General features: G+C 49.0%; 4 protein-coding genes across 4 annotated transcripts; 2 read left to right on the top strand and 2 right to left on the bottom strand.

Annotated features, from left to right (window-relative positions):
• Positions 1-707: 707 nt before the first annotated feature.
• N7489_005023 (uncharacterized protein) lies at positions 708-1,580 on the bottom strand (the record flags this gene model as incomplete). The annotated part of the gene is made up of 2 exons (XM_056710775.1): positions 708-1,327; positions 1,382-1,580. The coding sequence occupies 2 exons, from the start codon at positions 1,578-1,580 to the stop codon at positions 708-710; spliced, it is 819 nt and encodes a 272-aa protein (XP_056569196.1).
• Positions 1,581-2,063: 483 nt separating this feature from the next.
• Positions 2,064-2,990, bottom strand: N7489_005024 (uncharacterized protein; the record flags this gene model as incomplete). Its single annotated transcript, XM_056710776.1, has 3 exons — positions 2,064-2,159; positions 2,210-2,884; positions 2,988-2,990. 3 exons carry the CDS (start codon positions 2,988-2,990, stop codon positions 2,064-2,066), a joined length of 774 nt encoding a protein of 257 aa, XP_056569197.1.
• A 1,571-nt stretch (positions 2,991-4,561) lies between these two features.
• Positions 4,562-5,716, top strand: N7489_005025 (uncharacterized protein; the record flags this gene model as incomplete). Its single annotated transcript, XM_056710777.1, has 1 exon — positions 4,562-5,716. The coding sequence occupies one exon, from the start codon at positions 4,562-4,564 to the stop codon at positions 5,714-5,716; it is 1,155 nt and encodes a 384-aa protein (XP_056569198.1).
• A 484-nt stretch (positions 5,717-6,200) lies between these two features.
• Positions 6,201-6,677, top strand: N7489_005026 (uncharacterized protein; the record flags this gene model as incomplete). The annotated part of the gene is made up of 2 exons (XM_056710778.1): positions 6,201-6,335; positions 6,561-6,677. 2 exons carry the CDS (start codon positions 6,201-6,203, stop codon positions 6,675-6,677), a joined length of 252 nt encoding a protein of 83 aa, XP_056569199.1.
• Positions 6,678-23,874: the final 17,197 nt, after the last annotated feature.

Here is a 23,874-nt window from a genome sequence, read left to right on the forward strand (position 1 = left end):
GCTTTGTCTGCAGAGTCGCTGCAGCAAAGTCAAGCCTCGGTTCGAGTGACGGCGGGGTTTCTCCGACAGTCTGTTTTTAAGGCGTTCTTTGGCTATCTGTGGAATAGCAATAGTCAAATGGCCGGTGGTGATCCTCCTGACGACAACATTGAAGTTCACCATCGCGACGAAAGGCCGACTACAGCAAATGTTGGTCGGGCCATGATGGCCACAGACGGCATGGACGTGGATCCTGGGAGCCTCAGGCCAAACCCTCTCGTCACCTCAGCAGCACGGACGCATAATGCCGCGGCTACTGCTTCACCAGCTGACATACTGCCGCCGTTCGGTGTCATGACCATCACGGTTGGAGGAACTAGGCTGCGGCACTATCCAAATTATCGGCAGATAATCGATTATCGTATCCGTAAATTGCGGATAACGATATAGATTCATTATCGGATTATCCGCAACGATACGATACGATAATTATATTTTCATTTGCAGATATCCGCGGATTATCGTACGATAACAAATATTGCAAACATGCTAGGACTCGTGACCTGATCGAGTTTGCATAAATTATGCATTTTCTCCAGTATTTTTTGGAGTATTGAATGTGTAATTGATTGTATATTCGTCATGCGAATGAGTGGCCTACGATCTTTTCTCTATTAGTCTACTTTGCCTCGCTTTATTGCAACAGCATTCAATTATTCAAGATTATATTACAGGTTATCAAATTCAAATCCATCTGGCTGCTTTGGCTTCTTCCGAATCCTCCTCCCCGATCTCCCCTGCGTGGACCCTTTAGTTGGCATTTCAGGAAGCGGGAGATCATTATCACCATCATCCTGAGGCTCAACGGCACTATGAGGCCTCTTGCGCCGTGGTTGCTTGCCCTGCGTTGTAACCGGTGTAGGAGTCGCGTGCTCAACTGTATGATTATCTCCCAAATCATTTTCTGAATCATCCGATCCATCCTCCGCATGGTTACTATCTTCTTCGTTTTCACTGATTGGCTCGATATCGTTAAGCGACGGAGTTGGCTTCCATGTTTGATCGAGTATGGCAGCCTCTCCACTAGAGAGATACTCCTTGATCATCTCGAGCTCGGTTTGCTGAAGCTCGAACTTCGATGCGAACAAATGAAGCATTAGAGACCTGATTGTTTCTGGTTTAAGCTGCCCCCGGCGATAGTGACAGACATCACGAGCACAATTGAAGAGCCGCTCAACACCAGCGCCACTAGCCGGTGTTGCCAGATTATCCCGTGCTATCGCTGCAAGCACTAGATATTCATGCTCATGTTCCTTCCAGAACACCCTTGGCTTTCCTTTGGTAAGACCTATTGGATAAATTAGCTGGAAAGCCGTATAATAAAGCAGGGAAGTATACAAACCCTGTGCAAGATATCGTGTGATCTCATCCTCCGGTCGGTCGATTTCACTTTGTAGAGTAGCGTGCAAATCCATCATAAGATCAAGCTCCTCTTCGTCCCCTTCTTGAGCGACTTGGGCTTGAGAGGGCTCCCTGTGGCGAGTAATACGTTGTTGATATTGGTCAAATTCCTTCCGTAGTTTATCCCGATAGATCTCCATCCAATTAATATCTTCGCCCTTCTCGTTTTTCCCTTTCTAGTTATCGCCTTCAAAGAACCGAAGCTTCTTCGATGGACACAGAATAGTTGCAATTGCATAAACTGTGCCGAATGATTCACTATCGGTCGCTCCGTAGTACTTTGAGAGTTTCTGTTTCGCTGCCTATAGTGCCTGAAGCATTCTCTTTTTCCAAGGGACAGTCTTGCGTTCTAGTAACTCCGCAACACCATCAAGATGGCTAAAGAGCTCCTTATATATGCTGAAGACCGAATGAACAGTAACATCTTGAGTCTTGGACAAGATCTTGGTGTAATGAAAGAAAGGCTTTGTGACCAAAAGGAGATACTCCACTTGGCGCCATTCCTCTTGACCGAGCTAAAACTGAACGTATTGGTGGGTTGAACAGTACTGGTTGAAGACTCGCTATAGTTTCTTGGCACGTTCGAGCATTAAGAAAGTAGAATTCCAGCGTGTACGAACATCTTAAATCGGTAGAAGCTTGGGCTCTGTTGTTTGAAGCGCCCGAAAAGCCTCTCGGCGCTGAGGACTGGCGGTAATGAATATAGCGAGCTCTCGAATCTACAATATTTTAGCAATTATATCCTCGGAATATAACATGATACACTTACCTTCTTCAAAGTAGCCACGATATTCCCTGAAGCGTGATCTAGCTCGGACTGTAGCGACTTCGTACGTTCATCTGACCACTCTGACTCGGCCTCTGCATTCGTTGGGTTCGCTTTGATCTTTCCAAGGAGGTCTTTTAGGCTAAGTTGTATAACGTGCACAATGCATGGTACTCGGAAAACAGAGGTATTGTGAAGAGCCTGGGACTGAACCATCTCTTGAACGCCTTGAATCATTGTGTTGTTGTTTGATGCATTATCAGTTGTGATTGATAATACTCGGTCGGTAATACCATGCTCTTGGAAAATTCGGATAACAGTCTCGCTTAGCTGAGTCCCAGTATGTGATCCCTGGATATGCTCAAATCCAAGAAGAACTTCACAGTAATTCCAGTCCCGGTCGAGGAAGTATCCAGTGATTGCCATAAATGCCTGGCCAAACGGAGAGGTCCAGCAATCAAGTGCAATAGAGAGAGAGCTTCTAGGTGGAAGCTTACTAAGCACGCTCTGTTGCTGTTCCTGGACTTCATTATCCAAAAGACGTGTTAAACTGCGGGTGGACGGGATATCGAGCTCTGATTTGGCAAGCCTGGTGTATTGCAGAAGCTCTTTGAACTCTGGGTGCTCAACAGTGCGGAATGGGAGACGGGCGGTCGTGATAAACTTGAGGATCTTCTTCTAGAGGGTTGTCTGGCTGAATTCCGTGCTTGTTGATTGACGCGGCTAGGTAGAGATAAGGAAAATTAGTGTACAATATAGATTAGATCTAGGATAGACTTACCATCTCTCGGAGAAGCTGATCTATGCTTTGCTTTGTATTCTTCCGCGGCTGAGAGTAGTACGCATTATTAAGATGGTTTTTCATGGGAGAGGGACCAGAACGATTGAACCTTGGGTGAACAACCACACTTTGACAGCGGTTGCACATAATCTTAGGCTCGCCAGTCCGCGTATTTGCAACCTGATCAAATGAGCTCCAAACATCAGACTTTTTCTGTATAGTATCCCATCTAATCGATTTCTGCAGTTCTTTTTTGCTGCCAAACTCAGTCATTAGCCACCATTTTACAAACTATATCCGAGACGTCTCCATCATTGGATCGGTTTTGTCGCAGTTGTAGAGAATATAAGATGGTTGAAAGAGTTTGCCGACGCGCTGTAGTAATTCGGGGGCACGAGGATATCGTGGGGGAGGGGGAGTGTCTGAGGCAGGAGTCGATTGTGCTATGCTCTGACTGCTTAGCGCGTCTGAGGATTCGTCTGATTGTGGAAAGTCTGAATCGATGAATGAATTGGCGTACCGAGATGCCTCATATTGGCTCCTTGATACTTGGGGATAAGACATGACGAGTAGAGGACCAGGCACCAAGTGTAGAACTATCGAGTATACCAGGAAGAGACTTAGTAGGAATTTAGCGGAAAAATTGGTGCGTAGGCAAACGAGTGCGCCCGCGATGTCGACGTGCTCACGATAATACTCGATGCTAATTGGGTATGTATTAAGCCTATGTGGAGATTCAGACGATAATTGACGATAATTCGCCGATGATCCGCCGACTATCTTTGAATTATCCAAGAGTTATCCGCGTGTCACCAACACCAAAAAAATGCCAAGCCCGCTAGTTCCAAACTTCAAATCTAAATTGCGCCTTACTTTGGTATGTAAACATGCTGAGTAAAATGAACATATAGATGAACTACGAACTAGCAAATCTATCCGTATTATCTTCAGGGTCAAAACTATACTATTGGTGGATCTGGATATTGAAATAAGACTTTACAGGGAAATGTACTATATTCCTTCGGCATCAAACATATATATATATCTGCCAAACCACCACCCATTAATTAATATTGTAAAATTACAGGCAACTACAACTCGCTCGCTATAAACTAAAACCAATTGTTTATTCAGAAAAGATTTATTAACGAATACAATACTGTTTCTTATTATTTCCCAGAAGAAGTGAAGGAAATAGGGGATGAGTACTGTTATGATCAAACATGTAAAGATTCAGATGTAAAACAGTGTTTTGTCAGCTTCATAAGTATCACCTGATGGTCCAGAATAGGATATATTAGCGGACTTTATGCTAGTGCGGATAGTTTGCTGATATCCAAACTATCGTTTAGATATCCGCGGATATCTGCAACGACGATGATGATAATGATCGATTATCCGCAATCCGCAATTTGCGGATAACGATAATGGTTCATTATCGTTATCGTACGATATGCCGCAGCCTAGCGGCACCTACGCCACTCGGGTATTACGCTAAAGATCAACCCTTAAATATCTCCAAGCTCCCCCCTTCTCATCTACCTTTCCCAGCCCAAAGTTTCTTCAGTTACAACATGGATTCTTTCGAGAAACTGCCCCCTGAAGTCATTCAACAGATTCTCGCCAATATCGGTGATTTTGCAGGCATTGAAAACAGCCTGTTGGCATCTCGACGACTCAATGCCGTCTTCCAGGCCCAGCCTACCCGCATCATACAAGAGCTGATCCTCTTAAATCCGATTACTTGTATGCCAGAAATACAAAAGCTATGCTATAACATCGGGCACCTCAGTATCTCTTCACTGCAATGCCCGGATCTTGAGCACTATCACCAGACATGCGAGGATCCGCCAACTTTAGGGTACACAGAATCACGGCATATACTTAAGATAGGCGCGCAGATCCAGCGGCTTGCGTGCAAATGTCTCTCTATTATGCGAGAAGGTCTCATCAAAACTCTTGATAATATCCCCGCGGATTCAATAAGTGGACCTCCACTCCAAATCCAAAATACCAGCCAACCCTTCACCTGGACAGAAGAGTATCGCACATACTGGGCTCTCTGGCATCTGCATCACTACTCCCACCTGCGCAAAGCAGCAACCCAGCGATGGAACTGGAACGAATCCTCAATCCGGGAACTAGACGCATACAACACCTGGAGCGAAATCGACTATCGCACAGCCGAAAGACTCTGGACAGTATCCGCCGTCCTCTCAGATCTGGGTCTGACCCTGAACTGGCTGCCTAATGACCCAGAAGCAGAAGAACCCGCCCAAACCATCTGGCCCGCTCCGGAAGAAACATCAATACCTTTCTTCCCATCATTTGACCTGCCGCCCACACAGTCACAAGATAGCAGCCTCTGGGCTACGCCAGATCCCCCCGAGGACACAGAGTTAACATCCACCTGGATGCTCGCGCCGAGACACCGTGCCTCGCATCACTGGCACGTCGCACACCTCTATCTCAGTGGTATAAATCTCACGCGGACCGTGCCTGTATGCTACTCGCTGACGAACATGAAACCGTGGCGACGACTCGGTTGGGTTATCTGGGATGGGTGGCGTATGTATTCTATTGGATTGAGTAATATCGCTCGAAAGAAAAAAATCCCCCTTCCGGATGGCGGTTTCCTTGAACCGGAGCCGCGGAATCCGAGGGATCGGAAACCGGGGATTGATTATGTGGCTAGGTGGTTTGCGATGATTGGGGAGGAGAAGCCTTGAGGGGTCTTTTGGAGACTGGGGATAGGGTTGATGGGATGTTTTGAGAAATATTTTGGGGGGGGGGATATAGAAGTCATAATCCTCCAGGTTTGATCTTGATATCAACGTGGAACCTTCGAGCTATATGATCTCAATATCCATGGATATTCAAGTACTACCTACGACCCAACTCTCTGTCAAGTATGTGTACAGTTATGAAACAATGTAGTTCCACAGGCCGTAAAGTTGTCCGCGTGGACTTGTGGTTTCTTGTATTTCGCCATTTGGCTCTGAACACCGAGATGATTTCTTTACTGCTGTCGTTGATGTCCTGCTGAGGACTCAATTGTTTGCAATTGTCAACCGGTCATCTCTAGTGTGAGCCATGAAAGAGGGCTCTGATCTGAACAGCATCAACATCAAAGTTGCTTTCGACCGCCCAAAATAAAAGCTCTAGGTCAGCGTTTTCCGGTCAGCCTTTCGGAAAATATACTATAATCCTACAATGCCGAGGATTGCCTCGCCTGAAAGCATGTTCCTACAATGCCGAGGATTGCCTCGCCTGAAAGCATGTCTCACCCTGCGTCAAATTTTGTCAAATGGCTTGCCAGGGCTTCCACCCCAGACAAATTTGGTCTTTGTGGGCTCCTCGCAATGATATGCTTGGTCTGCTACAGCTTCGGCCACCGATTCGGCCACTTACCCTTCCGGCTGCATCACGTAGTATCGTGGAGACGCTTCTTCTAGGCGCCAACGCCAACCGTGCTCCAGTGGCTGGATTATCACGTCATACGTGCAAGGGGGAGTGCTTGCAGCCCTAGTGATTGCCAACATCATTGCGATCAGCCTTCATACCCAGAACTAGGCGGACGTGCAGAAGCGAGCGGGATGCTTAGTAGTCACACATCTTGTTCCCCTCTGCTCCGGATTTAGCCTCGATCTTCTAGCCCACGTCTACCGTGTCGAGCGGGGCACCTTCTAGTGGACCCATCGGTGGCTGGGCCGTATTTACATGCTACATTGCATGGTTCATGGGTCTGTCGTGGGCATAGTTGCTCGACATACTGCCCTTAGAACTTCCCTTATCATTCCACTCCTAGTACGTGAAACGGGCCACAAAAAGGCAGCGCTCCTATATTCCCCGCGGTATATCTGATTTGAAGAGGCTCACATTACACAGGCCGGATGTAGTCTCGTCTCGATCTTAACTTAGACGCTCGCTACGATTCTTCGACGGTGGCCCTAACTCGGCCTCAAAGTCTACTATATCCTTACCTCAATTGCAACCGACGCTCTTTTCTATCATTTGATCGACCAGGGGTCTTCCTACCGCTAGGTACTACTTAGAGGTATTTACGCTGGATTTGCCTAGGGTGCCGGGACGTGTCTGCATACCATGTGGCACCACAGGTCGTGGCGTATCACCTCCCGATAGGCCCTCGCGCGGTCTTCGGACCGGCTCTTATAGCTTGATATTGCGGTGCCGGTGGAGTAGGTGGCTCGGCTGGGGCAGTATATACAACTCTAGGCACCACACTAGGGATTCAGGGCATGCTTATAGCTTCCTATACTCTATATAGCTTCGGTGGACACGGTGCAAACCACACTAGAAGCACGGACAACCCGCGTGGTACGAATAGTCACCCGGCCTCGGCTAGGCATGACGAAAAGAAGTGTACAAGCTGCGGATCGTGCGTATGCAATAATGCACTTTCCAGTATGCATGCTAGGTCCCTACGGACACTCGCCTCCCTTAGGCCAGTACGGAACCGTCATTTTTGTACTAGAAGGTATTAGACTCTTCCGCGCGCTGCCGTTTATACGGCATCTCGTCTAAGAAAGCCGAAGCCGGAGGAACACAGTGCGACGGCTAGAAGTGGTGTGGCAAGTTAAACTAAAGGATTTTAGTACGGTTTCCTTGTTCCAGATGCTATGCGTTGTTATGCTAACCAAGATAGACCATCCCTACTAGGTCGGGGATGAAATTTCGCAGATCCTTGAACTCGACCGGATGTTTGACCGAGACGACTGTCCAGAGCATGGTCATCGAGATAACCGGGGGTTTGATGTGAGTGAAGCTCTTCGTGCTGATTATACAACAGGTGTGGCTAACTCAAAAGCAGATCCTGCAATTTACCACACATATCCTAGGCGCTCGACCCGTGGATCAACTTCGTTATCGCAACCGCACGCGTTTAGAGTACCTAACGTATTCGGTAAGCGAGCTGCGCATGTAAGCCAGCTGCGCACCCAACTAAACCTATCAATTTTAAATGCATTTATCTCAACCAAAGCGCCATTAAATTAAATTTAAAAAAATCATCATCTATCTGGACATGCGTCTCTTCTATGACCCTGATTTTTACATAGCCCACACGTTGGTAAAGCCCTGGTTCTTGGCTGCAAAGGTGGCGAAGGCCTTCTTGGCCGGGGGGGGATAGGCGTTTCAACTGCTTCCACCGGCTGCATAATTAATGCAGATGCTTCTTGAACTGAGAGGCCTGCTGTAGCTAGTATCTGCTTCCTAGATCTAGCTCGCTTTTGCTTTTTTTTTCTCGTTTTCAGCGCGTAAATCGCTCACTTCTTTCTCCAGTAATGCGGCGGATTGCATAGTGATCTGGCAGGCTTTTAAAACCTGGTTGATAGCGCAATTAAGCGGGCTAGGGGGGCTCCTTGATCTCATACGAAGCAGTGCTTTTATTGAGGAGGCTTGCTTTTGCAATTGCATATAGTTCGAAGGTGTTTTTGGCTCCCAATCACTACCCCGGCTGGAGGGGGGAGGGTAGGGGTAGTAAGCCGGATATCAAGCTTCGAGATCACTTTCTCCGGTGTAAAAGGAATTAAACCAGCAGAGTGAAAGCTGTTTTTAGCAGTCTCTAATTTAAAGGCTTCCATTCGTGCAGCAGGATATGCTTCAAGAAAATCCAATTTGTCAACATGATTCGATCCGCACCGCATTCGAAATTCAACCAGCCGGCCATAAGCTCGTTTTAACACCGCAAAACAGCCTATATCTAGAGGCTGTAAAAGGTGAGAGGAGTGCGGAGGCATACAGATTGGTATGATTTTATTTTCTTCACAGATTTCATCGAACCTCGGGGTTAAATGACTTCCGTGGCCGTCGAGTATCAAAAGCCGATACCCCCCCTTCGTACGCGAAGAAGTGGTAGGAATGAAGAGCTTTCCAAGCCAGCGAAGTCCAATTTCATCAGAGGTCCATCCATTAGGACTAACTTCGAATCGCCAATCGTCCGGGAGGCCGCTATCAAACCAAGATTCGACAAAGACTTTGCCTTTAAAAATCACGCACGGAGGAAGCGCCCACCCAGAAGCATTTATACACTCGATCACCGTCACCCATTCTCGATTTCCAGGTTGTAAAAGTGCTCGCCGACCGTAGTATTCGCTTCTCGAAATCACACGTGTAGTAGCAATTAAGCCCATAGCGAAACCGGTCTCATCAAAGTTATAAACGTCGTCCGGGTCGATCGCAAATTGTAAGATAGTTTTTTTAACAAGATTAAACCACTCCCCTATGATTTTCGGATCTTCACATTTCGCACGCTCGTAGTTATACCGTTTCGAAAACCGAGAGGATAGGAGAGGGCGCCGTTTCACAAAATTGTATACCCATTTTTCGCCGACCGAGATAACCGGGGTAGTTCCGCGCTTTTCAAGGAGAAGATTCGCCATTTCTCGTACCATAAGGGCCGGGGAGGTGATCCGCGAGAATCCATAGAGAGAATCCATTTTTCAAGAGATTCCTCTTCAATTTCTGTTAGTTTCTGAGAATTGGCGCGAGAAAACGCGCGAGAAGTGACCCCACAAAGACGTGTCCGGAGGGTTGATTCTGTTGTAGTTCAGAGGTATGAATTGTCTTATTATTTCAGAGGGAAGCATGAGCCTATATATACAACAATGAGCCAAGTTGATTTCCAATCAACTTGGTCGTCTGTATAGACACTTCGGAGCTAATTCCGACGGAGCGGCCTGGTTCCTGATCTGCACCAGCCTCATATCACAACATTCCCCCTCAGGATTGCTTTGCTGGCAAGGCGATACTGGATTAACGCTGTGCAGGCAAGCCTCGGTAAAACCACTCAAAAAAAACCTTCGTGGGAAAAATAAAGTGGAAAGAGCGCCTGCGCTGTCACGTTTGTTGCCTCCGAGTCTCCAAGGCTTCGATTCCTAGAAGACTACAGAACTTGGCAAAAGCCGTAGGTCCCAACGGCTTGGTGAGACCGTCAGCGGCCTGTTCCTCAGTAGGAACATATTGAAGACCAATCTCGCCAGCATTCAGCACTGCTCGCTGATAATGGAATTTCACGTTGAAATGTTTGGTCCGTTTGTGGAACTCGGGATTACGCGAGAGGGCAATAGCGGACTGGTTGTCAGCCATGATGTTGGTGACCGGGGACCGATACATTTGCGTTTCTGCTAGGAAGGTGCGGAGCCACTGCAGATGTAGAAGGGCATTGTATTGTCCAATGTACTCGGCATGGGTCGTAGACGTGGCCACTTCCCCCTGTCTCTTGGACGACCAGGAGACTGGTGCGCCTGCAAGTTGGAACACGTAGCCAGACGTGGAGTATGCCCCATCAGTGACGACGGAGCCACCGAACTCAGCATCTGTGTATCCGACCAACTGACCACTGCGGTATGTAATGCGATGGCATTGCGTGGCTTTGACATAGCGAAGCAATCGCTGCAGGGCGACCTGGTGGTGCGATTGTGGCTGAGACGTGAAGCGACTCAACGTGCCCAGCGCAAACGCAATATCCGGCCGCGTGCCGACCATCAGATACATCAATGAACCGATGGCGGTTGCGAATCGTGCTTTTGTTTCCTCGTCCGGAGGTTCTTCGTCTGGACGGCGATTCAAGACTTGCTTGGGATTCATAGGGGTAGATTTCGTCTGACAGGTTTCCATGCCAAAGTCGGAGAGAACCTTTTGGATATACTGGTGTTGGTGAATGGAAACGGCTCCGTCGGCATGGTAGTCTAATTGGATCCCGAGGAACGAACGTGGAGTTCCAAGGTTGTCCAATCGGAACTCTTTTTCCAGTGCTCGTTGCACTTGGTCTATTTCGTGCGAGGTTGCTGCAGCAACGAGAAAGTCATCGACGTAGACGCAGATCACGCAATTGGATTTATAGAACACGTAGTTGTCCGATTGTGCCATGGTGAAGCCATGTGCGGCCAGGACGCCGTGGACGCATTGGTACCAAATCCGCGGGGCCTGCTTGAGTCCATACAAGGAACGACGAAGCCGGCAAACATATCCTGGTTCTTCGAAGCCTTCGGGCAACTCCATGTAGATGGAAGTGTCTACGTCCCCATGTAAGAATGCAGTGACCGCATCAAATTGGTGAAGCTTCCATCCTCGTAACACGGCGCTGGCGATGATGCAGCGGACCGAGTCCATCCGTGACACCGCAGCAAATGTTTCATGGTAGTCGATGCCGTGCTTCTGCCGGTAGCCTTTGATGGCCAGTCGCGCTTTGCGCGTTCCGTTGGCTTTGGTCTTAATGACCCATTTGCAGCCAATCACATGATCTCTGGCTGGGACGTCCTCTCGCCGAATCTTTTCCCATGTTCCGTGTTCGAGAAGCGACGCATATTCCTTCTGGATGGCGGCCCACCATTCCAGCTGGTCTGGGCCTGACACGGCTTCGTGAAAGGTCACCGGGTCGACTTGTCTGGCCGGTGTGGTATTCAATGTGCCTGCCGAGTACACCTTGCCTAGTGATTCCAGGAGACGCCGTGACGGTCTTCGTCTGCGACCATAGATCGAATACCCAAGATCCGATGTCAAGTCGGTTTCTTGTTGGCCTGGGTTGGCCAATGGAGGTGTCTCCTCTTCACGATCAGATGGCGTTTCCTCTCGCTCATTCGACGGAGGTAATGGCAATGCAGGAGGTGTTGGCAGCCCGCCCGACCTCGGCATTGATGGAAAGACAGGTGATGGAGGAGCGTTGTCCGAGAGGTCGTTGCCTGTTTCCCCCTCGATGAGTGGCGCCACTGGGGTCCTCTCATCGAACTCGACATCACGGGAAAAGACGGTCTTTCCGGAATGGACTTCATACAGCTTGTACTGGTTCGGGTCACAATAACCTAGCAATCGGCACTCGGATGATCTGGGTCCGGGTTTTGCTCGATGCTCCTTCGGGATCAACACCCATGCGCGGGAGCCAAACCGTCGCAGATGCAGCAGCGATGGCGGCTTCCCGTATAATATTTCGAACGGTGTCTTCTTCTGTAATATCGATGCTGGAGCGCGCAGCTTCAGACAGACTACCGTTTCTAAAAGCTCGGTCCACCAGGAAGAAGTCTCGCATCGGACAGGAGCGTGTTGATCCGCTCCCGGATAGTGCGATTTGTGCGTTCGGCCAAACCATTCTGCCCTTTGCAGTATGGCGGCGAGGTGTCAAACTCGACTCCCTGGATTTCGAGGTGTGTTCCGATCGGCAAATATTCTCTCCCGTTGTCGGTGAGGAACCTTTTGATCTGGGCGCCGAACTGTCGGTGCACCCAGGCCTCAAAATGTCGGAACTTCTGGAGTGCTTCATGCTTCCATCTCATGGCATATGCCCACGAGTCACGAGAATAATCGTCAGTAAAGGTGATCACGTACCTGGAGCCATCTTTGGCAATCGGCATCTCCATAATGTCCGAATGGATCATTTCGAACGTTCTCGTCGAATGCAGACGTGGCCGTCTTGCACGGGAGTTCCTCTTCTGATACTGCTTACCCGACATGCACGCCGGGCACTGCGGCATTGCCAGCAGCTGCGCCTGCGTCAGCGGTCGGTACGGAGTGCCGGTCCGCCGGAGGACCACCCTCAAGTCTCCCCGGTTCAGATGTCCCATCCGAGCGTGCCACAACGCTTCGGAGGCCTGGTTCACTACTTTGCACGTATCTTCTTTGAGTATCACAGCTTCACCACCGAGTTCAGAGGTTGACGCTGCGCATTCTGCGCCACTTGACTCCTGAGGGTCGTTGACGTCCATGGCCACCGCCTGCGGTTCCAGGGAATCTGCATGGCCATGGGTCGCCGGCGCCCTCGCCAGTTGGACTCGCTCTCGGGATCTTTTGCTCACATGGCACCGCAGGATCAGTAGATCCTCCTCCGCATGGTAGGCGGTCCCCACCGTCCGTCCTCGGCGTTGCACAAAGACGTTCTGTGGGTGCGCCACCACCGAGTAGCGGTCTCGCAACAGCTTCGGCACGCTAATCAGGTTCATCCCGACGCGTGGCGCGAAGTATACATTCTTTAACACCAGGGGTTGGTTGAACTTCCCCCGGAGCGTGAGCTTCACCGTACCAATCCCTTCAGCTTCCACTGGATCGCCCGCCGTGTCCAGCATCTCGCGGTGGGGCCGCAGACTGCTGAAGCAGCTCCGGTCCCAGCAGATGTGGCTGGTGGCGGCCGAGTCCAGGATCCACCGGGGTTGCGGTGCGTGGGTATAAAGGGTCGTCACCCTCGCCCTCACGATATTGATCCTCGGTCTCTTGGAAGTCGGCGGGCCCTGCCGATCTTCTCTCTGGCTTAACGGTATATTTTGCATGTTGTTTCTTGGTGAGCCGGAATCACTCCGTTCAGCCTTCAGGGCATGGTCCCTAGGCGGGTGTTTTTCGCGCTGTTTCTTCCAGCACTCCGCGACCACATGGCCGCGCTTCTTGCAGTAGGTACACTTCTTGGGATTTCTCTGCACTGCATTGATTGACGGTCCTGGGACTCCCTGCGGGGGCGCGGGAGACTCCTTTCGTCGGACCGTCTGTTCGGCGTTGGAAAGCCGATTTCCGATCGTGGTCGGGTTGACCGGATCCTTGTCATTCTGGATCGCATCCACAACCAGGATGTACTCCGGTCCGATCTGCGTCAGCAAGATCGCGATGTGTGCCCGATCGCCAATCGATCCGGGCGCGATGGCATTCAATCGATGTACAAGCAGCCGTACACTCGACGAATTCGCGCGCACTGCCGCAGCGCTCGCCGGTTGTCTCGCGGAGTTGAGCAAACAGTTCGCAGAAAGTGGCGAGTTCCATTCGCCGGTATCGTTCTTCAAGTTCATTCCAGAGGTCACGGGACGTCTCCAGTCCCGCGACATGAATGCTGATGTGGGGGGACAGGTACCGGAAAATGGTGTGGTAGGCCTCGGCTTCACGACGCGACCATTCACGATGGCGCTCGAATGCCTGGACCTCCACTTCGAGGCGCGCTTCAATGGCTCGCTGCCTCACCGCCCCATTGAGGTGGGGCTCCACCAAGGGGTGGATGTCCGCCGTAATGGGTTTGGCGTACTTGAATAGACAGTCGGGACGCTGAAGGTCGCCCGACACTACATCCCAGACCTGCCTGGCTTTCAGGTAGGAGGTCATGAGACGTTTCCAGGTCGCGAAGTTATCACTTCCCGTCAAAGGCTCGATGGCCGTGACGGCTCGGTCGGGCGAGTCATGGACCAGAGCAGACATCGTGTGGATAGTGAAAGCGGGGTAGATATATAATCAAGATGATCAAGATGATTCTCGGATGAGTAGAAACGGCACCCGCGATTTTGCTCCTGGGCTCATAACCTGTTGTAGTTCAGAGGTATGAATTGTCTTATTATTTCAGAGGGAAGCATGAGCCTATATATACAACAATGAGCCAAGTTGATTTCCAATCAACTTGGTCGTCTGTATAGACACTTCGGAGCTAATTCCGACGGAGCGGCCTGGTTCCTGATCTGCACCAGCCTCATATCACAACACACCTGTCTCCTAGCTATGTCCTGCTCCGTGGATTAGAGATATTGCGAGGGAGTGGGGTTTGCGTGGTGGGGGCTTCTTACCGTACGCACTGGCAAAACTGGCTAATTCCCAAGAATAGATCGTTTTGGGCGGTCTTTCTGAGGATAGGGCTCATGTATTTGAGCAGAAAGGAGGGCTCACAAAGGGGGTTGGCCTAATATTTATGCTCTCGCATATTTCACTTATACCTTGGCTTTTAAATCAAACCATGCTGGCAATAGGGCACCAACTCACGTTAGTTAATAAATAGCTTCAACGGTATCGGGATCATGCGCAATATGATGAATGGTTACTTAACACGCTTGACTACCCAACGTTTCTCAACATGGCTACTTGAACCAAATCTTGTTGCACTCAATCAATGGAAAGATTTAAGAGCTTGGTCTGTTAGCACAACTTCCTTCACCGTATGTCATATGCGTATGTAGCTCCCTACGGCTGTCATGTAGAACATTTTCTTTGACAATTCGGGGAATCACAGCATATTGATTTGGGGAACCGATTGACCATAACTTGAGATATTAAATTCCTCCAAACGTAACCTATCAATAAGCTTCATTTGTAAAAACATCCAATACTGTATCAGATGGGCACGTTCGTGTATTGTATTGAGTTTTGGTGGCAAAAGAAAATATAGCCCGCTTCTAGCTTGCTTGAACTTGACTGATACTATCGCTTTGCTAATACAGCCTTCTATTCATCAAGGCGGCCATTTCCATCATTTCGATGAATTTTACTAGGAGACTACATAGACTCGCAGGAAATAAGAGTAGGATTTCATAATAAACATGCCGGCAAAAATCAACAGGAAATGTTCTTTCGTGGGACATGAACAACAGTATTTATTAAATATCTACAGGGTTATCGTTCAATTTATTTTGGAAAGATGAAGTATATTTGGCAAAATGAGAAGTGTCTTAAGTAAAAGCATGCTATCTATCGGTCTATCAGCAATCAGTCTAACCATTCTATCGATCTAGAGAGTAGTTTAGCCGATCTTCAATATACTGGCCGCGGAGGGCTTCCGTACGAAAATCTCTTTTAGGATTGAACATGCTGTTTTCTGAATCAGACGAATTTCGTTAGATAATAGGGATACATGATGAATATTGAATGGGAATCGGAAAACTGAACAAGAAGTGATGCTGTGTGATGGGATGGACGAGAGGACTATTTATTGGGCGCGCCCAAACGTCTACATGCAGACTCTTTGTGAGAGTCCACAACTAAACCCTAGAAGCAAAAGGGCTTCCGCAATACCGGAATGAGAGTTAGAATAAAAAAGGAAAAGATGGAAAATACCAGTCTCGATGCAACGGTGATACTCCTGACCAGGCTCTTCTCCGTTCTGAAAACCCTGATATCACGTATCAAGAGCGGTGGATGCTCGAGAACGCCGGATATCCTCATCTTCTTTCCTGACCCGCTCCAGCTTGTAGAACTTGTAGAGTGCAAGAAGTGCTGAACAGCTCAGGAGAGTTGCTCCAGTAACAGCAGTTGTTATGATAGCCATCACCGACCAATCCCCACCTTGAGATGTACAAACATTGATGACAGTGGTCAGCAGCCCGGCAGCAGCATGCAGGCATAGGGGTCTAGTCCACGATTAGAGTTGGATCTGGCTTTTCATACCTCTGTCAGTTGGGACTTGTTCACTTACAAAAATACTTTGTTGATTAGCCAGGGGTAGTTTCCCCTGAGATTTGGGAAATGCATCAGCCACATGAGAGCCGCAATTCCACTAACAAAAAGCAAGCACGCAATAGCGAGTAACGGGGGGTTCTGGATCATATGTAGAACTGTACGACCGGCCTCGTTGGCTTGCAACGTCTTTTCAACCTGGTTTGAGGTCTGTAGCGAAGTGAATGTGCCGGGAATGACTAGATAGCCGGCCAGCAGTGCCAAGTTAGCCGCGCCAACTGTGATACTGAAACGCATATCCATTTCTGCCTCTTCTCTAAGCATTCTGACATAGGAAGTTTCATCGGCGTGCTGTATCTGGTTGACTCTACACAGCGCCGGGGCCACATCCGCAGCTGAGCAAGACAGAACAAGCACAGGGTCAATTTCACGAAATGGAGTCTTTTTCGATACCGTTTTCGCTGGGGTACTTGTGTGATCGTCCATACCGAAGGCCATGACCCAAAAATTTTAAGGTTATCGTGAGGAGGCAAATCAACAAAGAACCGTGTCAGCTCTTTAAATAGTCCATATGAAAGGCCACTATAATACGTGCTCTAACTAGGTCTAGGGTCCTAGTATGGGGAAGACGCATTTGTATCTTGCGGTGAGACCTACGTGGGCTGGTTTCCGAAGTCAAAAAAGAATGCCATCTGACAAAACGTGAAAGTTGCTTCATAATCGGTTTAAGCGACCGCCATCTGCAAATGCACTGGCGGAAGAAATCTGCTGCTTGACATGTTTTTGGTTCAGAGGGGATTTTGAGGCGAGACAAGGTTATGCCAACTTCAACCTGAGCGTCGGCCACCTGTAAGTCACTGCCAGTCACTTTCAGATGAGAGTCCGTACATAAAGTCCCCAGTAGGCCCATTTTTTTGCTAATTTCCCAATCTCTCAATCTCTATAATGGCTGTCTGGCTTGACCTCGTCATGGAGAATGAAGCTTGGGATTTAGTTGATACCAACCGCCTAGAACAACTAGTGCAGGAATTACCCAACCCAAAGCATCAATATCCATGCCTGCTCTACTTTTACGGAAATTCAAACCGCAAGAAAGCCTTGCGGACTCTGTTCCCCTACAACAACATCACACGGAAAGGCCCCGCAGGCTTGATCCGTCTCCATCTCAGCACCAAGACCGCCCATACACAGAATCCTATATTGTTTGCTGAAAGCGGTCTATGCCTCGAACAAAGCTTGGGGGATTCCAAGTGGCTCAAGAATTCAACGACAAAGCATCAAACCTTCACACTAGGGGGTGCAGACGGGATGTTGGCCCCTGCAAGGCTACAGCAAGAGGTCAAGAGGCAACTCGTTTTACCATGGACCCAGATCCTGTGTTTATTCCTCGATTCCGTCCCTGACATCCAAGCCGCAACAAACTTATTACAGAGACCACGTCGACAGCTTACAATTGGCGATGAGGTTGTTCCCGCTCCCCTGCAGGTAGTCATCGTCTTGACCAACAGTCAACATGTAACAGAAGCCTTCGCACAGGAATGCGCTCAGCTCCAAAAGCTCGATACTGGGACAGTCACGATTCTGGACCTGCGTCCACGTCACGGGCTTTCAGATAGCGTCGTTTTCCAGCCACTGCAAGCAGTGATCGTTAAGCAGCTCAGTATAGTCCAGGCCGAGCGAATTTCCAATTGTCCACGCTTCTCGGCGTCTCATCTGAGCGCTTTCTGGAGCAGTGGCGTACAAAGCCACGAAAGGCTCCTGCATGCAGCACGATTCGATCTTTTGGCAAGAGCACGAAGGGACTATGTGAGGAACAAAACGATGGATGATTGCCTTCGAGAGGTTACGCAAACATCCATTGGCTACTCAAAGGAGGACTTTAATGACCTTGTAGCTTCGGCCTTCCTGATGGACGCCTATCCCCCTCAAATGCATGGTACGACCATCCTTCTTGACTCATACTCTCAACTCAATTAAGAAGCTAATTTGCCCAGGATTCTCGCCTACCGTGGTGTTCGCCGCACTTTATGAGAAGCGATGTCTAAGCATCTGGGACAATGAGTTCAAATACCATATTGCTGGCGTTTCATCCCGCTTCGTGCACCACTTTGCGCAATTGAGCGCAGTAAGGACATCGGCAGCCATTCGAAAAGAGACGTTGTGTCGCTTGTATCGCCAGTGGGGTGGTCTTCGCTCCACCACTACTTGTTTGGTCTGTCTGAGTCGACCCCCGGAGCATATGCTCCGGTGCAAGCATGCAATATGTGACACTTGTGTCGTGATCTTCGGAAAGCCAAGTCGTCTTGGGGAGTACCATTTCCAGATTGCTCAATGTCCCATCTGCGAAGAGAGGTCCGACGTCACCGTTCGCCAACTACCTCCGACGAAGCCCCCGGTAATTCTCAGTTTAGATGGTGGTGGAGTGCGCGGCCTGATCCAACTGGGCCTTCTACGGGCTTTAGAAAGTCGCATTGGCATTCCGATCGCATCTTTGCCGGACCTGTGCATTGGAACCAGTGTAGGTACGTACGCCGAGTGGCCGAGTCTTTTATTGTGGTTGATATACTAAGAAACCTCCTCTAGGCGCATTGACGGCAATTGACGTTTTTCTCAATCAATCTTCGGTCACGCAATGTTTCGATGCGTTCCCGCACCTGGCGCGTAACATTTTTTGCCATTCGTCCGAAACCCCAATTCCTCGCTGTATCCGGTGGTTTGCCTCGGCGTTCAACTTGACCACAGATGGTTTTTATAATTCCGAAGGTCTGTCGAAGATTTTGAAAGCAGCCGTTAACCCATCTCGTCGCATGTTCGATGTCGCCACCGCCAATCCTGCGGGTTGCCGGATCGCCATTGTAGCAAGCCGCACATCTGATGGTAAAGCCTGCGTGCTAGCCAATTACCGAGGAACAAGTCCACGTTCCACCAATACCGCCTACGAGTTTCTAACTCCACACAATGACCGACAAAACCCTTCCTTACTTGACGCGTAAGTGACCGTTTGCAGCCAGTTGATTTAGACAGTGGTAGTGGATCTTGCTAACAGTTAGCTTTTGACAGGTCGATATGCAGTGGTGCAGCGCCCATGTGAGTCCAAGCACCATGAGACATTTCAACACGCTGACATTTTCTAGCTACTTCCAACCAAAAGAGTTGCCAGGCCTTTGTCTGCAAGACGGTGGGGTCCGTGCGAACAACCCACTCGCCATTGCTTTGCGAGAGTCGAGCTTCATCTGGCCCATGGCGAAACGACGCGACCTTCTCCTCTCTGTCGGAACAGGCTTCTCCACATCTCCCCCTAGTCATCCAACGGGCATACTGGGTCGAATCTGGGAGGGGCCTCTTCCCCGACTCTTCCGGGCCATGATGTCCTCTCCATCTATGGACGGAAAGCAAGGGTTTTTGGAAGCTCTGAATTACCTACCCCATCTGTCGACGCCTGATATTTTCCGACTAGACCAGGCAATCGATGGGACGCTCCCTGGATTAGACGATGTGTGCTCGCTGGAAGCGATGTCGAATATGGATTTTGCAGTTCCAGCTGAGCTTGTGAGGACCATTCTCGCGTCGGCAATGTTTTTCTTTGAGTTGGATGAAACTCCCATCCAGGGTAAGGCTTCATTTCATTGTCGGGGGTCTGTCCTTTGTTCAAGACCAAATCCTGCCAAGATCTTGCAGCGGGTGCTTGTCGAGTTCCCCGGCGCCAGATTTAAGTCTGGTCAGGATCTTGATTTAGGAAGCATAGATCTAGTCGACCTTTGCCGGTTTTGTGGATACTTCAGGAAGCGCGTTGATTTTCGGGTCACCAGCCTTGACGAAATGGTCACAATAGAAATTGCCAATGACACCTTTCGCGAAAGGATTGGTGGTTTCCCCAAATCGGCGCAGGAATTCCTCGATGAGCAAAAGGCTTACGCCCAGTTCGGTCGCGCAGATCATCAAAATCAAGAATGGCCGCCGCAGAGATCTTGTTACTGCTATCGTGGGTCAAAGCGATTAGTTCACTTGCTGGAGCCTGCTTTGGGGCAGAAAAGGCGGCGGTTATGAGCTGGGTGAAACTGTAGTTTGGCGTTCAAGTCAGTTAATAAGTAGAATACAGAATTTAGTTAGGTCTCGACGGGTCACCCCGACGAAATGCAAGAGGCACAGAGACTAGATTTACTCTGGCAATGATAGCAACATGTAGAATCATATGATTACTCTAGATAAGCAGTACGAGTTCGAACAGCAGTATATCATTTGTCTATACTTGTACCTTGTGGATACATGTTTTATGGTCGTCCTCGTTTGTAAAATCTCAAAGCGCGAATAGGGGGCGAAGACACAATCGCCGCAAAGTTCGCTCGTCGGCAAAATACTACCGTCTAGTATGGCGATAAACTTGGCGCCTGGGAAAATTGCTGAATCAACAGCCTAACTTGGCACTATGCCGGTGCTGGTCTACGACTACGAGTTCGCGGTTCGTCAACGGTGGTGAGGATGTGAGGATAGCCGTTCAGAAAATATCCTAGAGCACAAATCGGCTGCTTTGCCCATAAAATGGACTTACCGTTCTTATAATACCAGCAACTCTCGGCCCCTACCTCAGTCTTAGAGAGCCGAGACGTGGACAGTCCATGACCGATATGAACCCTTTCCAACATCGAATTCCCGGTTACTCTCGCGACAACACTTCAAGCATCTACAGTCGATCCACAGACACAGCCAAAGATGCTATCCCTATTACTACCATACCAACTACCTTACAAATCAAGCCATCTCTTCCTGAGATAAATTTACTGGACCACCAAATCTCTATGGCGAGCGGATCTACCATGGCCTTGGAAACAACCCGGCCACGACTGAGAAAATCCAAAGCACTGCCCGAAATGTCGGTTTCCGAGATGAAGGCCGAAAGAATGCAGCAGCACCGTCAACAGGGACTTGAGAACGATTTTTATTGCAAGTGTTTTGAGAGCTTCCACCAACTTGTCAGCACCACAATGGACGCAACCCAAAGTCTGGCTCTGCAGTATCATTTCAACCCGGCAAACAGCCCTTCTGGGGACCCGCGCTTGATTCGAGCTATCGTTTCATTAAGAGTGGCTCTTGACAAATCGCGAGCCGAGGAAACCAGTGCAGAACAGGAGTGGAAGCAGCAGTGGAAGGTCTCTCCTGTTAGGCAGTCTTCGCTTCGATGGCTTTGACACTTCCAGAGCTTTGTGTTGCTTTGACTCCTTTCAAGACAGATGACTGAGGACAAGCGGATGAGGTGGGTTCGGAATGAAAGTGGACCGAGTGACCTGACACCTAGACAGAATTAGATCTGTGGCTTGAGCATTTTCACGGAACTTGAAAGTATAGGAGCAATTTCAGAATTCATTCTTTATATTCCTACTCTTTTTACGAGACGGTGCAGTTCGCCATGCGCTTGGCGTTGTAGGTAGGATACGCGGACGACCCCTAAGTACTTTTGAACTCCGCGTGTAAAAACTGTTTCACTTTAGAGACGAAGTCGTCTTCAACGCTCTGAAGCACTCTCCTGACAGCTTCCGGAAGCAAAACTAACCGCCGGGCTAAATGATCGGGGTGGGCTTCACCCAAAGAAATTTGTAAGCGGGCATTGTTTTTTAGCTGGGCTCTCAGTTGGTCGAACTCTGAAACCGATGTCTTCACGAACTTTTGAATGCGACAAAGTCTTTTGGAGCTTTCGAAGCCAGCGATGTATTTCGAAAATTTGATGGCGGCGCGAACCATCTTAAGGAATGTTTTCCGATCGTGTGGAATGCGGTGCACAGCTGCGTGGCGAATGCTACTAATCACGCGACGCCATCCTGTCAACGTGCTCCAGGTCAACTGAAAACATTCGTCCTTGACTTTTCCTTGATGGACTTCCAAGAGACGAAAGAATTTGTGCAACTCTAAGGCCTCTGGGCAAGTCCATCCGGCTGCGAGAGACTCCGATGGAAGCCAACGCTGAAGGAAGCAGAAGGCATAGGTTTCGAGTTGTCGCTGTATGAACTGCAGGATCTGGTGTTGAGCGCAAAATGGAAAGTAGCGAGCCGAAAATCCGGGTAGCGAGATTATGCTTTCCATCACCCCTGTCCGAAGTGGTTAGCTAATTAGTAAGCACGCCGGTTGTCAAATTCGGTGACAAACATACCCTCATGTAGCAAATCTTTCGGGACCATAGAGGTGATTAAGTTGTGAATTTTAGCCCTTTGGGGGTTTTATAAATAATGATCTAAACTAATGAAGCGATACGTAGCCTGTGAGCTGCTGAATTCCCCTAAATATATATCATTGCTAAATGTGAGAACCTGGTTGACTGAGGTTGGGGTACCGTTTAAGTGGGTAGAATGAATTCAAAAATTCCTCATGTTTCTGAGTAGACGATAGCATCAAATTGCTGCGCGCCAACGAGTTTAGATTGTGACTTCAACAGGGGTCGGTAGCTCTCTCCTTCATGTTATATATACCCCAAAAACCACAATTTGTATTGCAAGACTGCCTACAAAGTCAGGTATATAACATCGAACTCTTTCCCTCATTCCCCTTCACGATGCATATAGCTTTTCTAAATAATATTACAGATGATCGCACTGGGAGTCTTCATTCTGGGCGTCCTAATGGTTACCATTCCGGTGGTATGACTCTTTCTTTGGCCGTCCGAGTCCGAGACATGCTAATGATCCATCCACCAGGCTTCCAGGCCATTAAAGGCAATCATGTTCCCACCAGAGCCGGTAGTACACACTGCCCATATATTACGATATTACGAAGACTTACGCTCACAATTCTCTGCAACGCAGACACCTGGCTCGCTACCCACTCACAGCGTGAGGCGAAGCCATCGCGTTTCTAGTGACCCAATCAGTAAGTATTATACTCCCTTTTGAAGCGTTCCGTTTACAGTACTTATGTCATGTTGCAGTTTCTCTTGATCCAAGCGCGAAACACGGCCGACTCCACCGACATCGCCGGATGCACGTTAGGCGTAGGTAGCATCGGGGAACTGGACACAGGGTGACGGTTCCAATGTGTCGTAGAAGATGAGCCATTATTCCTCGCTGGATCCCCTAGTTGGCAGACTCAATAAGAAGAGCGCAAGTTGAGATCAATATCAATCGGTGGCCATAACCAGCCGATCACAGCCCATAGATAGGTTAGGCCTTTGCATATACCGAATAGAGCCTCTCAATACTGAAACTTCTCAAGTTTACTAGAATTATGATCCGCTCTCAATATGGCCGTAGGAAACAAGACAAGTATTACAACCAACTGAAATTTACTTGTCCGCTCCTAACTAGCCTCCCTACTGTCCTCTTTGGGTCGTCGCCCCCAATCTACTTCTGGCCTAGACCAATTCGGGCTGTCGAATAGAAAAAGGGCGATGAGCAGATTATCTTCGAGCAAGGGTACATCTTCGACTAACTACATTAGGCCTGGCGCGACTAGACTTAGAGTTTGAGAAACAATCAAAGAAATAAAATGGTGACATTGGTCTCGATTCCCCCTGTTGTACGTAGTGAGATGTCATACCCCAGCTTTTATATTGAACAGGTTCCATTGCTTTAACCACCGTACTGAGATCGGTATTTCTTGACGTGCGCCACGGATCCCACTGTGCACCGAAGTGAACTAACTAGGCACGAGACGGTTTGTATCACTACGAGACTATGCGACGATTATTGTTCAAATGATTCGCCAGGGCTTCCCATTTCTGGGTTTGACGAACTGGGGCGCAGAAGGCCGGGATGTCTCT

The sequence above is a fragment of the Penicillium chrysogenum genome (genome assembly GCF_028827035.1).
Source record: "Penicillium chrysogenum strain IBT 35668 chromosome Unknown utg000002l_segment0_segment0, whole genome shotgun sequence".
NCBI lineage: Eukaryota > Fungi > Ascomycota > Eurotiomycetes > Eurotiales > Aspergillaceae > Penicillium > Penicillium chrysogenum.